Source organism: Myodes glareolus, chromosome 8 (genome assembly GCF_982192425.1).
Source record: "Myodes glareolus chromosome 8, mMyoGla1.1, whole genome shotgun sequence".
Lineage (NCBI taxonomy): Eukaryota > Metazoa > Chordata > Mammalia > Rodentia > Cricetidae > Myodes > Myodes glareolus.
This window is the reverse complement of record NC_142033.1, coordinates 44,481,966-44,504,282: the sequence shown is the minus strand read 5'-3', so window position 1 is coordinate 44,504,282 and position 22,317 is coordinate 44,481,966. Positions and strand designations below refer to the sequence as shown.

The 22,317-nt window shown below is 37.0% G+C and overlaps 1 protein-coding gene and 1 long non-coding RNA gene across 4 annotated transcripts in view; one reads left to right on the top strand and one right to left on the bottom strand.

Annotated features, from left to right (window-relative positions):
- LOC148121163 (uncharacterized) overlaps positions 1-22,005 on the bottom strand; it is a 28,786-nt gene extending 6,781 nt beyond the window's left edge. The window contains exons 1-4 of one of the 2 annotated variants that reach the window (XR_015738574.1): positions 21,628-22,005; positions 11,709-11,798; positions 10,260-10,352; positions 6,383-6,563 (exon numbers count right to left, since the gene is read on the bottom strand). This is a non-coding gene — a long non-coding RNA (uncharacterized LOC148121163). The remainder of the gene's footprint in view (positions 1-6,382; positions 6,564-10,259; positions 10,353-11,708; positions 11,799-21,627) is intronic. The other variant, XR_015738573.1, reaches the window with a different exon arrangement.
- Positions 1-22,317, top strand: part of Dthd1 (death domain containing 1) — a 62,507-nt gene that overhangs the window by 10,260 nt on the left and 29,930 nt on the right. For both annotated transcript variants that reach the window (XM_087909031.1, XM_087909030.1), the window contains 4 exons: positions 1,271-1,521; positions 11,028-11,192; positions 13,961-14,250; positions 19,806-20,044. In XM_087909031.1, the coding sequence (XP_087765157.1) occupies positions 1,271-1,521; positions 11,028-11,192; positions 13,961-14,250; positions 19,806-20,044 (945 nt within the window). The remainder of the gene's footprint in view (positions 1-1,270; positions 1,522-11,027; positions 11,193-13,960; positions 14,251-19,805; positions 20,045-22,317) is intronic.

Here is a 22,317-nt window from a genome sequence, read left to right as displayed (position 1 = left end):
TGGGGGCATTTCTATAAATCCAGATTTCCAAATAAATTAATAGAGAAAGATAAGAAGCTACTGGTCAACCATGATGGGTTCACCCACTGAAACAGTTTACCTGAGCTAACAGGAGCTCACCAACTCCAGCCTGACTGGGAAGGAACAAGCATAGGACCAAACTAGTCTCTCTGAATGTGGTTGACAGTTGCATGGCTGGGACAGACTGAGGGGTCACTGGCAGTGGCACCAGGATTTATCCCTACTATATGTATTGACTTTTGTGGATCCTGTTCTCTTTGGAAGTGTACCTTGCTCAGCCTAGATATAGTAGGGAGGGCCTTAGACCTTCCACAAATCAATGTGCCTTTACCTTCTCTGAGGATTGGATGGGGTGTGGTGGGAGGGTGTATAGAGGGAATGGGAGGAGAGGAGGGAGAGGGAACTTGGATTGGTATTTTTTTTTTAAAAATCTAATAAATTTTTAAAAATAAATTAAAAAAGGAATGTACTGGTTTGTTCAAATAGTTATTACCAAGATTTTTGGGTTCTATCTATTAAAGAAAATCAGATTTTTTGAAACGATTTAATGTACACAAACACTATATTCATAACATGTAATGCTATATCAATATACATCCCAGAAGATTTACATTCTCCGATTATATTCCTTCTCATTCCAGCCTTGTTTTCCCCATTCTTTCTTTCCTTTTTCTCCTAGTTCCTATCACAAAAGTAAGGAGAAAGATTGGAAAGAAAGCTTGATTGCAATATTTCCTTTGAAAATTTCTTCAAACTTTATGCTGTGGTAGCTTTACTTCAACTTTTGTTGAGCCACATGATCTAAGGAAAGTGATAATTAAAAATTACATGAAATGTCATCTTTGTTTTCTTGATCATGTTGTTTTTAGCTAAGAGTGTTTCTAAAACACACAAATACACAAACATATATATGTATAAATAAACACATTTGTTTTTGTGTTAGTGTGTATATATGTGTGTGCGTGTATATGTGAGTCCATGCATGAGTTTGTGTGTGTATGTGTGTGTGTGTGCATGAATGTGTGAATAAGATATGATGTTTTAAGGGATTTTACTCAATTGTGTGCTGTTACATAAAGAGTTTTATTTCCAGGCAATAATGTACAGAGAAACACATAACAATGTATTCCCTTAAATTTACAGAAAATTGTTTTAGGAACATACTAATATTTGTATCTTCTGGATGTATGTGTGCATATCTGTGTTTGAGGTATATACATGAGCATATTTTTCCTTCCTTTTTGTTTAGATTCAGCCAGTTGATTCTTCTCTGGTGTCGTATTTAAAAGCACATCAAGATTCTTCCTACCCAGTACAGTCTACAAGTCCTCTTATCCACGTCCAGCACCCTTTAACTCATCCTTTTCAGAAACCAGTCACAGTATTCCTCCCTTGCTCCCCTCTCTCTGAAAAGAAGAATATTCAGTCTGAACAAGATCACAGGAGACCAGAGAGTGCCACAATGCACAGAAGTCTGCCAACACCTTCATACTTCAACAGGTGGGTCGGAGACCTCCTGTGGCTAACCAGTTTTACTGGAGACAAAGAACCTTCCATGATTAACTATAATCAGATGGCTTATATTTAGATATCTGAGGAAAATAGTGTGAAGTATGTTCTCATTGTTGACCCGCAATAGAAAAGAGTTTCAGTTCTCATGGACTCAAAACTGTGTCATGTGAAAATATTATGCTTTTTTTTCATTTATTTTTTTTATTTTTAAAACAATCTTATTTTACATACCAATCCCAGTTCCATCTCCCTCCAGTCCTCTCACTCCCCCCACCTTCACCCGACCCCCCATCCACTCCTCAGAGAGGATGAGGCTTCTCTTGGGGAGTCAACAATGTCTGTCACATCTCTTGAGGCAGACCCAAACCCCTTCCCCTGACTCTAGGCTGAACAAGATATCACTCCATAGGGAATGGGCTCCAAAGAACTAGTTCATGCACTAGGGATAAATTCTAATTCCACTGCTAGTGGCCCCACAAACTTCCCGAGCCACAAAACTGTCATCCACATTCAGAGGGCCTTGTTCATTCTCATGCAGGTTGTGACAAAATGGTGCTTTCTAATAATATAGATACAAGATTAAACCTTTCAAGAATTTATGATATGGTTAGCTATAATAATGCAAGATAGTACTTAAAATTTTTTCATTCATCAAATAAGATAAATTTGATCTTTTAAAAATAAATTAAAATTTCCATGTGGTGGTGATGCATGCTTTTAACCCCAGGGTTTGTGTCAGATGAAGGGGGATGCTTGTGAATTCAAGGTAAGCCTGGTATACAGAGCAAGTTCCAAGACAGCCAGAGCTACGCAGAGAAATCCTGTCTCAAAATTAATTTATTTATTTATTAATTAAATTTCAATTTATATGTACCTACAAGTGTATTCCTTCTCCCATGTTATATAATTAAACATCTTCATAAATAAAGTCAAATATACATATTAACTCACTAGTCAACATAAATAAAAAATGAAAGGCTAACAAATAGAATATATTGAAGAACCTTAAACCTGATCTTAATTTGCACTTTTTAATTTAACATTGATTTTCCTTGCTAATAGAGAAGGCAAAAGGGGATGCTTCCATTCGTTAAACATGAAAGGACTTGTCTTGAAAAACAAGAATAATAGCTACTACTATCCAAGAGTCCCTCTGCAGCAGATTTGTTTTGTATATTGTTTCCCGCATTATTGTATCAATGTGAGAGTTAGCTGTAGTGACATGAAGAACCTTTGAAAGTCTGCTAACTAGTGAGTGATGCAGTCATGAACTGAACTCACACGCTTCCTCTTCGTTGACTTGCCATCATTTGTCTGGGTTAAGATTTATATTCTTGGTTAGAGTAACCCCAAGATATTTTATGCTATTTGTGGCTATCATGAAGGGTGATGCTTCTCTGATTTCCCTCTCTGCTTCTTTATCCTTTGTGTATAGGAGGGCCACTGATTTTTTGGAGTTGATCTTGTATCCTGCCACGTTACTAAAGGTGTTTATCAGCTGTAGGAGTTCTTTGGTAGAGTTTTTGGGGTCGCTTATGTACACTATCATATCGTCAGCAAATAACGAAAGTTTAACTTCATCCTTTCCAATTCGAATCCCCGTGATCCCCTTATGTTGTCTTATTGCTATTGCTAGAACTTCAAGCACTATATTGAAGAGGTATGGAGAGAGTGGACAGCCTTGTCGCGTTCCTGATTTTAGTGGAAAGGCTTTGAGTTTCTCTCCATTCAGTTTGATGTTAGCTGTCGGCTTGCTGTATATTGCTTTTATTATATTTAGGTATGATCCTTGTATCCCCAGTCTCTCCAACAACTTTATCATAAATGGGTGTTGAATTTTTGTCAAATGCTTTTTCAGCATCTAGTGAGATGATCATATGGTTTTTTTCTTTCAGTTTATTTATATGATGGATTACATTGATAGATTTGTGTATGTTGAACCAGCCCTGCATCTCTGGAATGAAGCCGACTTGATCATAATGAATAATTTTTCTGATGTGCTCTTGGATTCGGTTTGCCAGTATTTTATTGAGAATTTTCGCGTCGATGTTCATGAGTGAGATTGGCCTGTAATTCTCTTTCTTGGTTGTGTCTTTGTGTGGTTTTGGTATTAGGGTAACTGTAGCTTCATAAAAGGAGTTAGGCAGTGACTCTTCTGTTTCTATATTGTGGAATACGTTAAGGAGTATAGGTATTAGCTCTTCCTGAAAGTTCTGGTAGAATTCTGCATTGAAACCATCTGGTCCTGGGCTTTTTTTGGTAGGAAGATTTTTGATAACAGCTTCTAGTTCTTCACGACTAACAGGTCTATTTAGATTGTTCACCTGGTCTTGGTTCAACTTTGGTATATGGTACTTATCTAAAAAAATGTCCATTTCTTTTACATTTTCCAACTTTGTGGCATATAAACTTTCGTAGTAAGATGTAATGATTCTCTGAATTTCCTCTGTGTCTGTGGTTATGTCCCCCTTTTCATTTCTGATCCTATTAATTTGCAAGTTCTCTCTCTGCCGTTTGATTAGTTTGGATAGGGGTTTGTCAATCTTGTTAATTTTCTCCAAGAACCAGCTTTTTGCTTCATTGATTCTTTGAATTGTTTTCTTTGTTTCTATTTTGTTGATTTCAGCCCTCAGTTTGATTATTTCCAGTCTTCTACTCCTCCTGGGTAAATCAGCTTCTTTTTTTTCTAGAGCTTTCAAGTGTGTTGTTAAGTCTCCAATGTGTGCTTTCTCTGTTTTCTTTAGGTGGGCACTTAGTGCTATGAACTTTCCTCTTAGCACTGCTTTCATAGTGTCCCATAGGTTTGAATCCACCATAAATATAAAAGAAGATTTATATTCTTGTTCCTATTATGCTTGCAACTTCAGAAGCTTAGGCAATACTATGTTGGTTTGTGATGAGGGGAGGAAATAAACAAATGATAGAGAACATAGAAACAGACATCAATTTTGCTACGTAACTTCAGCAGCTGAGCCACTTTCACAGTTCTTTACTTTTCTTATATATTCTCATCATGTATATACCCATCATACATACATACATACACACACATATATGCACACACACACACACACACATATCTATCTATAGATATGGCAATGTGACATATAATTTCTTCCCATTCCAGTTCCAAACACTCCATTGTTAAAAATATTCTGACCTATAAAATATACTCTTAAGATGATATTTGAATTATTGTTTTTAATATCTTCTTCTAAATTCTCTTATTTCTATTTGTCACCTATTACAATTTCCTAGATACTTGATAGTTCCTTGCTGCTTACACCTCAGTCTTGAGAATTCCCATCTGTGGCCATTTCTTTTGTTAGCTGTCAGTCACGGCTCTATATCTTTATTTGGGAACTTTAATGCCTGGATGGGTACCATAGGATTTCTGCTGGCATGAAATGGAGCCAATTTCCTCAGGTGGCATTTATTTCTGTCCCTGTTGCGATGCAACTCCTACTTCAAAGGGACTATTTTCAAAAATCTCAATATGCTAAGCCTTCAAGTTCATCTTGCCAGTGTGCCTGTGATCCCAAGGATGATCAGCTAGTATTCTGCTTATTCAGATATTGCTTATTGCTGCTGCCTCCTAATTCTTGGTTATTGGAAGGGTGCTTGTCCATATGGAAATCCCCTCGTTCCACTCTGATTGTTTCTTCTGATGTAACTCTGACCTAATACATATTTTTTTTTTGTAGAAGATTTTGGGAAATTTTTTTCAGAGTCCCTTGTCTTACAAAAGTCAAAATATTTTATTTAAAAGTCATATTTATTATCAACTAACCAGTTCACTTTATTGAGGATAGACCCTCAAATTACCCATTTCCAACTTGTTACTTCCCATTCTGTGTTATATGTATTAAATATAAAGTCATTTAGAGAATCCACTTCAGAATGAAATGGTAATGTTTAGATAGAAACATACACATGCTGCTCTATCCTTAGGTGCTAGTATTGTCTGATCCATACAGGAAAGCCCCACGTGTCAGAATAATGACACAATGTTTGTGAAACATTGGCTTGGTCAGCTATGGAGTCAATAAAATGCTTTCCATCGGTTAAACCTGAAGCTATTGTTTTGTAAAGTTTTCAAACATGCCACAATACTATTGCATTTAAGAGTAGTAAGTTCCTATGAGTTGCAAAGCCTGTTTGGGAAAATCAAAAGGAAACTCCCCATTTGAACACTCTTTAGTAGCCTGTCTTTCCACTCACAGAAATAAAATAGTGAAGTGACTATAAGCAGAACGTTTTATAAAGGGACACTCTTCTGCATGTCTCTTATGTGGTATTAAAGGAATTAAGGAAAATTGACAAACGTGCGGTGATGGGTGACTGTCAGGCTTGAGACCATGTACCCTGGGCTGCGCACCTATCATCTCATCTTCTTGTCAGATTGTCTGGGCAAAATCAACCGAGTTTCTAGAGATTACCTTTCTGTCCAAGTCGACTCAATAGCCGATTTCCATGTTAGTTAATGTCACTGCGATAAGAAAACTTTTAACCTTAAGTGGGTAGAGCTTTTCCTCTGAATGCATAGGCATTGGCAAGAGAACAGCTTGGGACTTAAGAAACAGCAGCATCAATTCCTTGGTTTGTTCACATTTTAACATAAACAGTAAATTTTCTGTTGCTTCGAAAAATACGCTCACTGGTAATATCGAAAAAGAAAGTTAAGATGAAGAGAAAAATAGGTAAAGATGATTTTTTTCTATAGAGAATTTTTCTACTTTCTCTATTTGCTCCACTAATAAACATGCATTAATATTAATTGCTTCATCTTATAGTTTGGTAAAGTGTATTTATTTCTTACTTTACTCATAGGAATCTTAACAAATGTTACCTCACTTGTATACACATTGGTATGTGATATTCATTGCCTTGGGGATGGGTGGATAAATAGTCAGGTTAGAAACAAGAGACTTCTGAATGAAAATTGATTGGAGTCACCACCCTTCTTTTTCCGCGAAGTACAGCATTATGGAAATATTTCTTCTTTGTTAAGTTAGATATTGTGAAGCCTCCTGGGAAGAAAAAAACAAATACAAAGAAAGGAATTTGAATGGGTAGTTCCTGATCTTTAAGACAGGTTGGCAATGTGTATAATTTCACTTTTGAAAAAAATAAACATTTATGTTAGTGCTTAGCATGCAGTGTCTTTGGCAGCACAGTCTCAGGGAATGGTACATGATTTATGTACCTTGAAGAGCGTTTCTTATATTTTTGAAAAATAATGCTTGGAGTAGAGGACTGAGCTTGTGGTTGCTCTAATGTTGACAGATCATGAGGAATCCTCAGTTATCACAAACAGACATGTGGTAGATTAGATTATGGAGTCCATGATAAGTGTAAATGGGACTAAGAACATTGTCAATTAAGCAAGACCCCAAAAGTTTATGATTTGTTCATTTAAACAGAATAATTGAATCAGGAAAAGGAAAAAAAATAAAACTTAACTCTTAATATCAATTGCTGAATTGAAATCCATATGGATTATACTGTAAATAAATATTAAACTCAGAGTGCATATTTTGACCCAGAAAATAATCACTAATTTTGCAAACTAAATACAAAATTATGTAGAAAATAGACCACTGGAATTTCCTCAGTATGTCATATACCCTTGGCTATATGACCTGCACACATTCCTTGTCCATTTATTTTCGGTCTTAGGGTTCCTATTACTGTGATGAACATTGTGACCAAAAGCAACTTGGGGAGGAAAGGGTTTATCTGGCTTACTTTTCCATCTCATACTGCATCATCCCTGAAGAAAAGCTAGGCAGTAACTGAAATAGAGCCCACCAAGGAGTCCTGCTGTCTTCCTCTCCATACCTTGTCTAGCCCGCTCTTGTATACAACCCAGGACCACTTGGTCAAAGATGGCATCACCCACAGTGGTCTGCTGCACATCAAACAGGAAAAATGAAAACTCCCTGCGGGCTTCCCTACAGACAATCTGATGGAAACATTTTTGCATTTGAGGTTTCTCTTCCTGGGTAACTCTGTCTTGTGTCAAATTAACAAAAGTAAGAGTCATGAAACACTTCTTTTTAAAACAGCTCCATCAAAACGTGCATAATTTAAAATGAGAATTGTTTTCAATTTCTGAGTAAAAGAGTTCTTTGTAAAAATCAGGACTTTAATAATTAAATTAGCTTTCTGAGAAAAAGTTGATTCTAAAACGTTAATGACATTCACATCATACATTATGTATACCACAAAAGGAATGTCTGAAAGTCAAATGTGATATGAGAATTTGATGATGTAATTGCATGCAGTACATGTTTTTTTAGACATTAGTTGCATATTTATCTTAGGCAGTGTCTTCAAAGAGCCTGATTCTGTTTGGGGAAGAGATAAACATTTTAAAATAAACCATTTTTAGAAAGTGGTATATCTTTTATTTATTTTAATTTTTCCTATGTACAATTGCAAGAGGGTGTATACAACTGGACATGTGTGTGGAGATCTTAGGCTGATGTTGGCTATCTACCTCGATTACTCTTCAGTTTGTTGACTGAAATGGTATCTCCCGGAATGTGGAACAGACTGAATCAACTAGCCTGTCCAATCAGTTTGCTTCAAGGATTCTTTATGTCCATCTCCTGTCCAGTGGGAGTATGAAAGAGCAGGCATATCTACCCACCTGTCATTGTCATAGGTCCTAGGGGTCAGAATTCCCAAGCTCATACTCCATGCTGTGCTAACTGAACTATCTCTCCAGTCCTTGTTCATATATTTTGGAGAATGCCTTAACATCAGAATGTTGTCATTTTTTTTTATCTCGACCAAGTACCTGTCATTGCTAGGCAACATTATTCATCAAAGTTTGCTAATAGTGCATAAGTGGTTAAGGGCACAATCTAGTTAGAGAGCTGTTAATCCTAGGAGATATAGGTATACCATGTTGGCTGTTGCAGTTATTTGGCTTAAAGATACTTTGCGTCTATTATTGCACATTCTAATTGATAATTCAGGGCTCGTTTTTCTTGTGTTTTTGAGACAGACTCTTGTTTTACATATATATACATATATGTATATATATATATATTTATTTATTTATTTATTTATCTTCTGTTATCTGCTGTGCAGCCCTGCTGGCCTCACATTCTCCGCTCTCCTACCTCAGCCTCCCCAGTACTAAGAGTGCAGGTATATGCTATTAGCCTTGACTATTAAGGACACTTTTTAAATCACAGAAAAGCAAACAAAAGTCTTTAATCAAAAAGTGCTGTAACTTTATTTATTTATGTTTTGTGTGCTGGGAATAAAACATAGTCTCTCATTTGTGTTCTTTCTTAAGACAGTTAAATTTCTTGATATGTTTTTACCTCATGCAGACAATATCTACCACATCTTCATAATTCAAGTTAGAGAAAGATAGGAATTTCCCTCATAGATATGTATGGATACCTAGAGCTGAACTCCAATTCCAAATATCTCAGAAACTCATATCTGGATCCAGAGGAATATACAGTACAGGTCAGCCTATATTATGAAGTGATAACAAAACTCTCAACAGTCCTTGTATCTCATTATACTTATATAACAAGTCTTTCTATCTCATTTCAAGGCTATGAAAGGCTGCTTCTCGCTTCTAATGCCTGTATGTAGACATAGAATAAATACTTTTTAGCTGCCATCCTACCTGTAGAACAGTTTTGGATAGACCCGCTAACAGTGATCGTCATGGCCTCAGGGTGACAAATACCTCTTAATTTCCCGTTAATTAACTGGAAATAGTTGTGTGGTCCCACTCAACTATTGTGACGGAGACGTGCCACCCCATTGTGCACTCAAAACAGAGGGTTAGCCACTATTTTAGTGGCCAATGCTCAAGAATGCCAGATGCACTATTTGACTTAAACAAGTTATTATCTGTTCTGACTCAGGAAGTATGTGATTTCACTTCACTTTACAGCCTCATGGAAACTAAGAGCATCGGTAGAAAAAAGTGAATAGTTACTACCTAGGGTGGGTTTAAGGAAGGATGAGCATTGTATTTAAAGTGAATTAATTTTTAGCTTCAGGGACTAAAAAAAATCTACTGTATCTGTGATTATAATCTAACATCCCATAGCCAATTTCCCTAATGTTTGTATTATTCTGTCTAAGTCCTGAAAAACCAATAGAGGATTTTCAAAATAATTTAAGTTTAGACCAATTCATTGTTTCTGAGTCATGGGACATATTGGTCTGTGAAACCGAAGTAAGTTTTATAATTCTACTTATCTACACACACACACATGCACATAAACACATACACCACCACATCACACAAATGCACACACACACACACATGCACACGCACACGCACACATACATACACACAGAGCAAGCAAGGCAGAGACAGAGAGAAATCTTGATTTTGGTAGCTAGCTAGACTGTTTCTGTCTCCCAGCAAGTTACAGGATATTTTCCCCCAAAGATGTCCAGTATCAATGTGTATTCTCACCTTTGGTTGTAAAGAATAAATGCTGCTTAAATGAATGCAAAATGAAAATTCATTGTAAGACCTCTTATTTAGTCTCTGAAGACTCCATGGTCTCTTTCACATTGATTTTTTCCCTTATTTCCCTAACATCTAAATGTTCTTCTTAATAGTCACATCTTTAATTAATTTTTTTAGTCCAGAGCATTGCAACCAAAGAAAAATGATGAGCCACAGTCTCTGCATTCCTATGTAGCCAAATGCCAAAGAAAGGAAACCGTGTTACCTCGCTCTTAGAATTTGGTCTGTGGAATGATCTCTAGTTGGCAAGCAGTATCATGCAGTACTTAAAACTGTCAATCTTTGGGAGGGACACAGTCTATAAACACAAAAGGCATTTAAGAATGTTTATTGGCTAACTGTAGGAAGTAGTATGGGAATATTAATACCACTTAACACTTTCAATTATTGCTTCATAAGTATCAATTCTTGAATATGTAATCCTTTAATAAAGACAGTATTATTCTAATGTGATAACCAAATGACCATACATAAGGTCATTTATAGGAGACTTCTGTCCCAGCCAGGAAAAGAAATAGTGTTAGAGTCAATGATTTTACCTAGCATGTTATACAATCATTCTTGAGTATCTCTAAAGTATCCATTCTTCATCTCTGAGTTCTTTATGTTTCTAAGAGTCCCCTTTTAATCCTCTTTGTACCATTAGTAAAATGTATTTCATTCTTCAAATCTACTCTTTCACACCAGCATTTTATTTTGCAAATATCCTTGAATATTAAATTTGTTCCTAACTCGTTCTACCTTCTTTGTACCACCTAGATGGCCCCACTCTGTACTATGATTGTATACGGATACTTCTGTAGGCAACGGCTATAATCATCCTGTCTTTCAATTCTTGAAGTCAGAAATCATTAGCAATACATAGCATACTCATGGTGGGTTGTTACTGGCTTAGTCACTTCATGAAAAGTAGATGTTTTGAGTGTGATTTGTGTTATGAAATTTTTTACTCATTTCTATTACTATATTATAGGACCAAGAGTGCCTCCATCAGAAAACCGGGTAACAATGCTTGTGACAATTTGAAACTACTAGGATTCAGAAGCAGAGACAGTGGTTGGTTTGGGATTGATGACGTTGTGGTGAGAACTGTCCAGAATGGCTTGGTATCTTTCGAATTATGTGAACACTTAGAAAGGTAAGACCATAGGAAGCAATCAGAGGTGATGACACTCTACTCCAGCCTGTAATTAATGGGTAGGAATGGAATCCAAGGATTATATTTTTATTACTCAGATAGAAACATAAGCTGTCTTTTGGAGTACACTTAAAAGGCAAACCACAATTGACATGGATCCACTGTGATTTTGCTCCTGATAGTTTAACTAGGACTTTCAAAATGACTTGTAGCATAGGTTTATTTTTATAGGTTTTTCTTAACACCAAAATAGTTTCAAAACAGCACCTTCATTTCTTAAATTCCACAGGATAGCAATTAACTGTTCGTATTATGCTCATCTCATAACTATGTAGATATAACCTGAATTTGTTATTTCAGTTCCTTCATTTAGCTTTCTCATTTCCATGTTTTCTAGACAGCCCATTAAAGGAGTGTTTTAGACAGCTTTAAGGTACAGGAGGAGTAAACACTCATGAGGAAAGGCAATCACATACATGCCTAAAGATAGGTTATATTTCGTAATGACGACATTACCTGTATGATTATCCCAGGCCAAATTCTGCGGAAACACAGTGTGAGATGAGAGGGCAAGGGACTGGTTGAGGAAGGCCTCTCTGGAAGACCCTATGAGGGAATGAAAGAAGCAGAGGAAACCATGGAGGATGATGGGAAAGCTGATTTTGTTTGGATTTTCCCCAGCCTGGTGCCTCAGCGAAGCTCTGGAATACCACAGTGGTTGGCTTTGAAAGTTACACCTGACGGTCCTTGTCTGTGAGAGAAGGCTGCTCTGGATGAGGGCTTCTGCTCTCTGGAGAACAAACAATGGTTAACTTGTCCCTTTCTGGGATCCAAGTCTGTATCAGCTTCCCTGGAGTGCTGTAACAAAATGTAACAAATCTATTATCTTACAGTTCTAGAGGCTCAGGGTCTCCAATCAAAATCTTTATAGGGTTTGATCCCTTTGAGAACTTGAAGAGAAGAATCTACTGGAAGTCTGTCCTTGGTTTATAAATGGCCCTCTTCCTCCTCAACAGTGTTTTCTGCATGCTTTTTTATGTTAAAAAAAACCATGTCCTTGAAGCACATGTCCGCGTGTCCTTGAAATTAGTGTCCTTGAAGCACACTAATAATACTGAGTTGGGGTCATCCTAGTGACTTTACCTTAATTTATATACTTCTGTAGTGACATAAAATGTTACATGAACACTAATATTTGAGGATAAGATTTAGGATGGGACATAAATTAATCTCATAACATGATCTGTCACAAAAATTCTCACATCACAGGATTAGAGATTAGTATTTCATCCCCACCTACATCTGTTACAGAAATAGATTTTTTGAACATAGTTTGCTTCCGTGTTTTGAAGTATTACTTTGATACTCTGCAACAGAGTGTAAGTGCCTTACCCTGTTTAATTATTGAATAACAAAAATTTCAAACCTTGCCAACTGCACATTCTTACAAAGAACACAGCATACTCACACAAGCCTGGGTGACTTAGTCTGTATAAATCTAAGTGTGCATGGTTGCAACTGATTTAAACATAAAATAGCTGGTTTATCAAACATCTTTCAGCATATAAAATATAGGATAAAAGATGTTTTAAAAAGTAACCTATATACATTTACTCTGAATGAAACTTGCCAGTCAGAGCATGGTTCAGGGAGAATCAGTGAACACGGAATTTTAACACAGGATGCTAGTCTACACTGTGCATAATTTATAAACACTGTAACATTGGTTAGACTAAATTTACTATATTTTTCTTCAATCATAAACAATATTTCTTACTATTATTTTGTTATTTCATATATTTCAAATGTTAGAATTTTAGATTATTTATACTATCAATTAGCCTAAATCAGAAACATACTGTTTGGCTATTTACTTTCTATTTACATATTCATGGCAATTCTCCTGCCTCTACCTCCTTACTGCTGGAATTACTGATGTAAACCAATCCATACAGATTTATTTAATTTAATTTTGTTGTTGTTAAAGTTTAAGGCACAAATAGACATTATTCTAGGCCTACATAGCATCAGAGTTATCATGCAAATACTTCCTTTTTCCTTTTTCCTTTGTCCACCAAAAGGTTGACTTGCAATCTCATCAGCCTGAGGAAGGATTGTTGTGAGTTCATGGCTAGATGGGCTACAGAGCAAGAATAAACCACTCAACAATAGTCAAGAATATGTTTTAGAATATAACTTGAGACCTAAGGAGAGGTTTCAGTCAGTAAAGTTACTGCCATGCAAACAAGAGGACCGCAGTTCAATTCCCCAGCACTCAAATACCTTAGCATGACAGCTCACATCTGCAACTCCAGTACTGATGAGAGCAGAGACAGGCCGATCTTTGGAACTCATTGGTCAGCAAGGCTAGGGGACCTGATGAACTCTCTTAGGTTCACCAAGACACTCTATGAGTCATTATATCTCAGATAATAAGGTGGAAAGGGATGGAGAGATACCTAACATTTAACATTGATCTCTGACCTCCACATGCATGCACATCCATGTGCCCACACAACCAAACGTACAGATGTACACACCCACACAAACAACATGCATATAAAACACACAGACAATGACAACAAAGAGCTTAGCTGATCTGAACTAGTTTCTTGACTGCCTGGAATTTCACTAAAGTCTCTCATTAATATAGGTAGTTGATCATCAGAATGCTTGCTCTAAGTTAAGAAAAGTAACTTTTTCCTTGGGTCTATGATATTTCAGTGCTTTTTATTCACCTTGAGTCTTGTCTCTTTCCCTTCGCACAGGTTTATTGTGCTCCACCTGTCTTCCACAGTGGACAATAGCCACTTGGTTTCTTTTGTGAAGTCTCTAGAGGAAGCCTCCCTCAGCACCACAGCCTGCATTGTTCTGTCACACCAGAAGGACAATCCACACAGACTGGTTATTTTAGTGCCACCTTCTAAGGAGTTAAATCTGACACTGAAGAACTTGCGCTCGGAAGGGTTTGGAGGACTTTCAGAATCATCTAGACATTTCCAAGTAAGAGAAGGAGAACAACTTCTTTTAAGGTTTACTGGAAACATATTTGGCTCAAGTAAGTATGAGGAAATAGGCTTATATATTCTAAAGACTATAAGACACAATCCTTAGCTGCAACACCCTAAACTTGTATTACTAAGGAAGACTTTGTTTTCGAGAATTTTGGGAAACATTTGGAGACTAGTCTATCTAGACACTATTCTTCTTCTGCACAGGAGCACATGTGCCTTTACAGACAGATTGGAAGTGACATTCTTTTAGAAAGAGTCTTCTTTGTGATTGCCCCCGTGAATTCAGGCTAGCCTTACCTCTTCCCTGTGACAGCTTCCTCTTCTAAATGCTCCCTGCTTCCACTTGGTATTGTGAATTTTTACACACAGTAATAATAATCTGTTGAGAAGCATGTCATGTGACAGATGACCTCTCACTTATGATGATTTGACATAGAAAAGTTGGCTTTATGATGAGCAATAGCAATAGATGTCCAAGTAGAAATAACACATTCTGGGTTTTGATCTTTCTCCAGTTTAATGGTTTCAGGAATGATTCAGTCTGAGACGTCACAGGTCTTAGTTGGCCACCCAGTCTTAAGGAGAAAGAACTAATATTCTGTTGCATATTGGTTTGCTAAGCCACGGTGTTAAGTATCTGAAGTATATTAAATGCGGTTTTGACATGATATTTTCAATTTGTTACGTTTCTAAGAATGTGACAGCGCCAGAAGTCCAGGAGCATCCGTCTGGTATTCTTCTGAACTGTATTGGCTTCCATTGCACCTTCAGTTATCTACATAGTCTTTAATGTATCCTTCAAGAATCCAGCATGGGTCAGTAGGTCCATAAATAAAACATAAAAATATGCTTTATGTTGCTTATTTTAAATTATAGTCTCAGAAGTGTGTTCTGCATTTGGAAAGTGGTCTGAGGTACAAAAGACGCTTAGGAATACTGTATGATGGTGACACACCCCTCAGATTTCTCATTCTCACATTTACCCAGTGTTAATTTTATTTCTGTTATAAACCTAATTCAAATTAGAAATTATTGATTCCCAGGTTTAGGTTTTGTTCATATTCTCAGGAGATACTCTTCACTGAAATGAAAGTTTGGGGGACTTACTTGTCTGATGCCCTCTGAGCCTCACAACACCGTCTTTCATTGACGGTAGAGAATGTATAAGCTATGACAGTGCTGAGGAAAAAAAAAACGAGGTGGTGGCCATGGGAAGAACTGGAGGGGAGGGAGAAGTGAGTGCTTAGTGAGGTGAAGAAGATACAAGGCAGTGAAAGGGGAAGTGAAAGAGGAAAAGAGAAGAAAAGTAAAGCGATAGCTAAAGGCACAGAACGAAAGGTCTTCAGAGGATTTGCCATCTGGGCATTTGTTTTCATCATCTACTCAATTTCCAATTTCTTCCTTGAGTAAAATAGAATATCAAAGGTTTACTTATAAGGGTGGGGTATAAGGGAACATTAAAGAGTAAATTTTGTAGAGATTTCTGAATCAGGAACCTTACTACAGCCTTGACTTGATTTAATTGTTGTATATTTATAAATCAATATGCATAACATTGAATCCATGATGCCTACTAGCTCTCATTCAGAAAAGGGCCCCCAAACCTTATGTGGTATTTGTATGTAGCTAACAAAGAAAACGAGATTTCAAGCCAGTCCTGGCCCTCACAAGGATAAGTGAGACTCTGTTACCCAATATCTCCAAGTCTCAACTGTCTCTTCCATTCTTACATAAAGCAACTCTGTCATTGGAGGAGGGGAGAAAGGAAGGATGTGAACGACACCTTCCTACTTAACTTTTAAAGCAGAAACCACACTGCAGACCCAAGGAAACTCTCTAAAGAGAGATAGTCAGAGCTCGGAAGTACTCCACCCTAACTAATGGTACAAATGATTTTTTCTGTAATACCTAAGAGGCAGCTAAACAGGACTGAGCTGCTTTCTTCCCAAGCAGAGAACTTGTTGTCTTCACTGAGTCAGACAAGGGTCCCATGCTAAATTAAGACACCGAAAGACTGGCAGCATGTATGCCAGCTTGTCTATGAGGAATGGATATGATCTAACTGTCATTCAAAGAAATCGAGGCAGGCAAGATATCCATATTCTTTCTAGTGTCCATTTCCAGGAGATTCTTGTTCATATTGGGATCCTCACTAGAAATTTCTGGATCTAGGAAGAACAGGACTCTCCACAAGGGCTGATCTCTATCTCTTCATCAGAATCAGAGAAGCTGAAAGATATACCCGAGGTGTCCTCTGCCTGCTGGGCCCTAATATCCTCCCTGATGCCTTCTCTCCTACCCTAATGACTCCCATTTCATCTTCTTAGTGGTCATGTTTGAGGAAGTCTTCCTTATTCTTTCTCATCACATCATTCCTGTTTAGTTTATTTTCACAGATGTTCACCTTTTCTTTTGTGGCCCCTACCACAGATGCCACCTTCTATTTACTCACTCAATGTGAGTTTCTCTAGCTCCCCATTGGAGGCAGGCAGTGTGGTTGGGGGCACCATGCGACCCCCAGCACCTAGGATCAGAAGGCATGAAGAACGGTACCAGGAGATGAAGAATGATCTTTCCTAGGACCATTGCAAAAGATTGTACCAGTTGTGATGTGTGCTCCACAGAGGGCTAACATGATAAGCTAGACCACAACTCTGTTAAGAATTAGCCTCACTGTGAGAGTTGAAGAGATCAGTTAATGAGTCATTTCTGTAATTGAGCCATTTTTTGTAAGACCTTGGCAGACCTTTGAGTAGAAGTTGTGGATAGTGGGTAAGTGACACTGCTTCAGGATACCTAGTTTCCTGGTATAACTAGCACTTTTGCTTCCTCATCTGGCTTTTCTAAGGAAAGCACTTCTTCATGTGTGTGTATTGCCTATGGCATAAAAAAAAGACATGTAACCCACCCTTCTGAGAACAATTATGTATTGCTGTAAGAAGACTCCAGTTACTCACAAAAGATAAATAGTTTTTTAACATGGCAAGTATTTCTGCAATAGTGATTGTCTCAATTGTCTACTAAGGACTATGTGTTATATGGTGAGAAGGGAAAACACTCTCCAAAGGTCAAGCAGTCAAAACTGTCCTTTGTGAGTTTGAAATGTCATTTTCATTTTTACTTCTTTATATGTGTTAGAGGAAGAAGAAAAATACTGTTATTCTTTTTACGTTTTTTTAAACCTATTGTTCCTTTTTATTGGAGACTGATGACCCTCAGAATATAGTGTTCTCTCTTAACGACACAAGCCCAAATTTTTAAAAAATTACATAACAAGTCATTTATAAGACCACCCATCTGTTACTGATAAATCATCAGTAGGTGTATCACTATTTAATTTATAGATGTGACTGTTAGAGTTCCTTTACAGATACCACTATTTTTTTTTACAAGTTGTTGACTGGCAATGGTAGGGTTACAGAGTTTAGATCTGAATTTAACCAAATTAGGGTTATCTGCATTGTATGGACGCTGCATATTAATCATCACTAATAAGTAATTGTAAATCTCACAGGGAAAGAAGAGATAAAACAGTAGCAGCAGCAGCAACAACAACAACAACAAAGAAATTTCCTAAGTCATAGTTTACTAGGACCAGAGTAGTGTTGTTTCTTCTGATAATTCTTGGGGTGGGAAACAGAGATCTTACCTGGCTTTACTCAGGGTATCTGAAAACTTTAATTCACAATTTAGGTCACATTTAAATCACCCCAAATAATTTATCATTAAAAAATGCTGATCTGAATCCTTCTTAAGAAAGATACCCCTCTTCCCGTAAGTTACTGTCTTCGAAGAGATCTGCTTCACTCAAGGGGCCAGATTGCCACAACACGATCTTCTGTAAAGGAGACCATTCCTGTCCTTTCCATAACTGAGAACTGGTCTATTCCTGCTTTGAAATGTAGTTTAGAAATTTGCTAAAAATGCCTTTTAGAACCCACAGTAAGGAAGCTGCAATGTCTTCAAAATATTTTACTATCTAGAAAATATTTTACTGAATTTTTCTTTCTAGGCAAGACAGAAAGCGCTCATTTTGTGAGAGATAGCTGAGGACCAGCAGCTTTATGGATGCCTAGAGAGCGGACCTTCAGTTGGGAATTTCAATAAAGGTTTACTTATTTTGTTTAGCATGCAGATGAAATACAGCAAGAGAACCCTGCTTCAGTCTCTTCGTTTGCTATTGTGCTGTCATTTATCCAACATTTAATATACATCAGGAGTTGGGGCAATTATTTTGTCCAAATTACATCAAGTCCTTTTTAAGGGTAATCTTAGACAGCAAGTGCTGTTTCTCTTGTTTTGAAGATGAGGAAGTTAAGGAAGGGCCTGAGAGTTCCTCTAGTGTGAAAACACTGGACAGATAGTACCATGTAGACAAATGACAGAGGCTGGATTTTACACTAGACATTTACATCTGCAACATGCCAACTCAGCTGTACTCTCAGAATTCCTAAAGATGCTGCAATGGTGATACAGGCAGGCACTATCTTAAGGAGCAGCAGTGTCCCTTTCACACCTGCAGAGGTGGAAATTCCTATTCACAAGCTTCATTATTTTCAAAGAGAAGACTTATCTTTGTCTTCCTTTTCAGAGAATCCTCCATACTTTCTTAATAGTTTCAATAAATCCAGTAAATATTCCATTTTGAAGATCCATAGTATTGTCTTTTTCATTATTGTGAATATATTTTATTTCTGTTCTCTTTTCTACATAAGCCTTTAGCTTGGTGGTGCTGGCACATACTTTGAATCCCAGAACTTGGGAGGCAGAGGTAGATGGATCTCTGAGTTTGAGGTCAGCCTGGTCTATTAGTCCAGGACAGCCAGTGCTACACAGAGAGACATTTTCTTGAAGAAAAAATACACCAAACAAACCAACAAGACTAAGGAAACCATGAGATTGAAGTGGTAGCCACTGAGTATAGTAAGCATGGGTAGAGTAACTGAGAAGCTGAATTTTAAAATATTGTGTGTGTGTGTGTGTGTGTGTGTGTGTGTGTGTGTGTGTAGATTATAGGACATCTGTAGGGGTTTGTTCTTGCTTTCCATCACATGGGATCTAAGGATTGAAGTCAGGTAATCATGCATTGTGGCAAGCAGAACTTTACCAGTTGAACCATCTAGGAAGTCAAAGAGTTGAATTTTCAATGGTCTTTAATTTAATTTTAATTTACACTTAAGTAGCCGCATGTCCCAGGAGAATACATTACTAAAATATTCAATGTGAGGTCATGGCAGTGCACAGTGTGATAGGAACAGCACAGAGGAAGGGAAATATAATTCTTGGAAAGTGAGGGAAACTTTCTAAATACTTGAAAATGTGAATATTTCTCCAAAATATTCATGGAAATTTATAAACAGGCAAAAGAAAAGCAGAAATGATTCCATGTAGGAGCTTTGAGAGAATATGTGGTCCTCTTACAGGTGAGAAATCTTCTTAATGATCTACAATAACCACGCCATTGCTCTTAGGTTATATGTTCATAAGGGATGGCATAGGCAAGCACTGTAACTATATTTGATAAATGAAAGTTCACTTGGATTTTCAAAAACGAAAGCAAGTGGATTATTTTATTGGTGACAAATCAATCTCTTTTTAGGCAATGGGAAGGATTATGGGAAAGACTACAAACTCATTTTCCACCTGCAAAGAAAACCGAGGCTAGAACTCCACATCAAAGAGGTGGATGAATTTGGGAACTATAGCTGTCCTCATTATAAAGGCGCCATTGTGGTTTATAAGTTACCCAGAGAGAAGGTTGTCCCTGGCTTCGATCAATCCCTTCATGAAAATATTTACCAGTTACCAGTTTGTAAATTACCATTGAAATTGCCCAAGGTAAGTTACACTGATCTTCCTATGTAACTTTTGTTACTTCTTTGTAATTCCCTATTACAATCAGTTCAGCAAGCAAATGGCTACAGAAGGTTAAAACACATAATAATAAATTTGATAAAGGACCAGGTAGGGCCAATTCTAGAGTGATGGAATATGTATCAGGTTTCTGCTGTTGCTGATGTTAGTTTTTCTCACTAGAGCAATGGAAGTTGATTGGTTCTTCACAACAGGTTGCTAATGACTATGGAAACAATGTCATTCATCTTCTGTACCTACATCTAAAAAATCTGAGACATCATTTGTGAAAACACTGAGTGCATTTCAGAGCGTACTCGAAGGACAGATCATTCTGAACACGGGACTAACATCAAAATAACTTCAGTAAGACTAAATTACCCCAGCACGTTTACAAATTTTTATTAGCTAAAAATCTGCTTCCTGACAGAAAGTCGGCTTAAACTGCCTCCCAAAATAGTCTAACACATAAAAATATATAAGCATTTTATCATTGTATAAGTAATTTCTTTCTGTAAATAAGTATAACTAACTATATTCTTAATGGAAATAATGCTGAAAATAATGTTATTTCTGTCTTGCAAAGAGGCTTGTTACTTTTAAAGGAAGCTAAATTGTTTTATTCTGTTCTTCCCATCTGTGTTTTGAATCTCAGAATATGTTTTCCATATACAGATTTTGTACATTTTTAGGAGTCATATAGCTCAGACTATACATAAACTCACTACATAGCTGAGGATGACCTTAAACCTCAAATCCCCTCGCTTAGATCCAAGTATTAGTATTACAGGGGTGAACCATCACAGTTAGCCTTTGTACTGCCCTTAATTAATGAATATTAATTGTACTTCTGAAAGAGACAAGCTTTTCTACATGTTATCATTAATACAGAGCTATAGACAGAAAAGGTAATCAGAAGCTGTGTTGTCAGGAATGGTAGCTACTGCCCACATGACTATCCTCAAACATGGAGCAATGTATGGCTAATCTCAAAGGGAATATCCTGTGTCAGATAGATCTAATTAGAGATATGAATGAATCATAACCTGTTTATATGATGAAATTGCATATTTGTAATATTTTTGGTTTGATCAGGTTAAATAATATATTCTATAAATAAATTTTATTTTTCTTTAAGTAAGTGCTAAATTGAAATATACATCTCAAACCATTTTCTGTGGACCAGCACTTTCCTCGATAAATAGAACCTAATGAAGTATGTAAAACATGTATATAAAAATATATTAGAAGGTTATAATGAATTAAATATTGGTATAAATAATGCCTTAATAGTTGTTTAAAAAGTTGAGGAGAGCATCACAGGAAGCTGAAAACAGTATACCTTTTGTGATGAGTGCATCACTTTTTTCTAACCTGTTTTGTTTTTGGGAATTTAACCACTAGACACAAAGGGGAAACTGGTCTACAGCAAGGAAATGGAATGCTTTTGCTTGGGATAATAGAAATATCTTAGCAGAAATTCACATTTCAATTAAAGCCATTACCACAGTTTCTAAAACAGAAAATGCTTTTAAGTGCTTTTACATGCACTGTCCTTAAATCCTTACCGAATCTTTTGCTGCCATTGTTCTTGTGTTACTGGAAGTGGAGACAGAACAGGTTCAGTCACGTTGTCTGGGATCCAAGAGCAAAGTGCAGAGGAAGGATTCCAACTCAAGAAATCTGTTCCTCGGGTGCTCAGCAACCATTTTGCTCCTGCTTCTTAGCAGACATAGCTTCTATTCCTAGACCACAAAGCAGAATAGAGTTGTAGGTATCTAGATTCTCCCTAAAAGTTGTAGAACAATTTAAAAAAGAGTATAGGCAAACTATTAGAAAAAGGTAGCAAATAGCATGTCATGGACACCAGCCAAACCAAAGCAGAACTAAAGCAGCCTCCGTGAAGAGGAGCTTAATTGCAAAGAGCATGCACTGAGTCATGTGAGCCCTTTCCTTGCTGAATTGAAGGAGGGTGCTAGGTGGTGTTTTGAGCAGAGAAGGACATGCTGTTAATACACTGATTGTACAAACTGTTATACGTTCAGAACAGTATAGTCATCTAAATGAATACTCAGCCCAAATATATCTATTTGCCCCAGTGGAGGTCTGGGGATAATTTTGGGAAACTGGTTCTCTCCTTTGCCCACTCAGCAGTCTCTTTAGCTCTTATTTTGAGTCTAATTTGTATAACAATTTATATACTATATGGGATGTACAAAGTTATAGAGCATGTATTTAGCATATGTGAGATTCTGGCT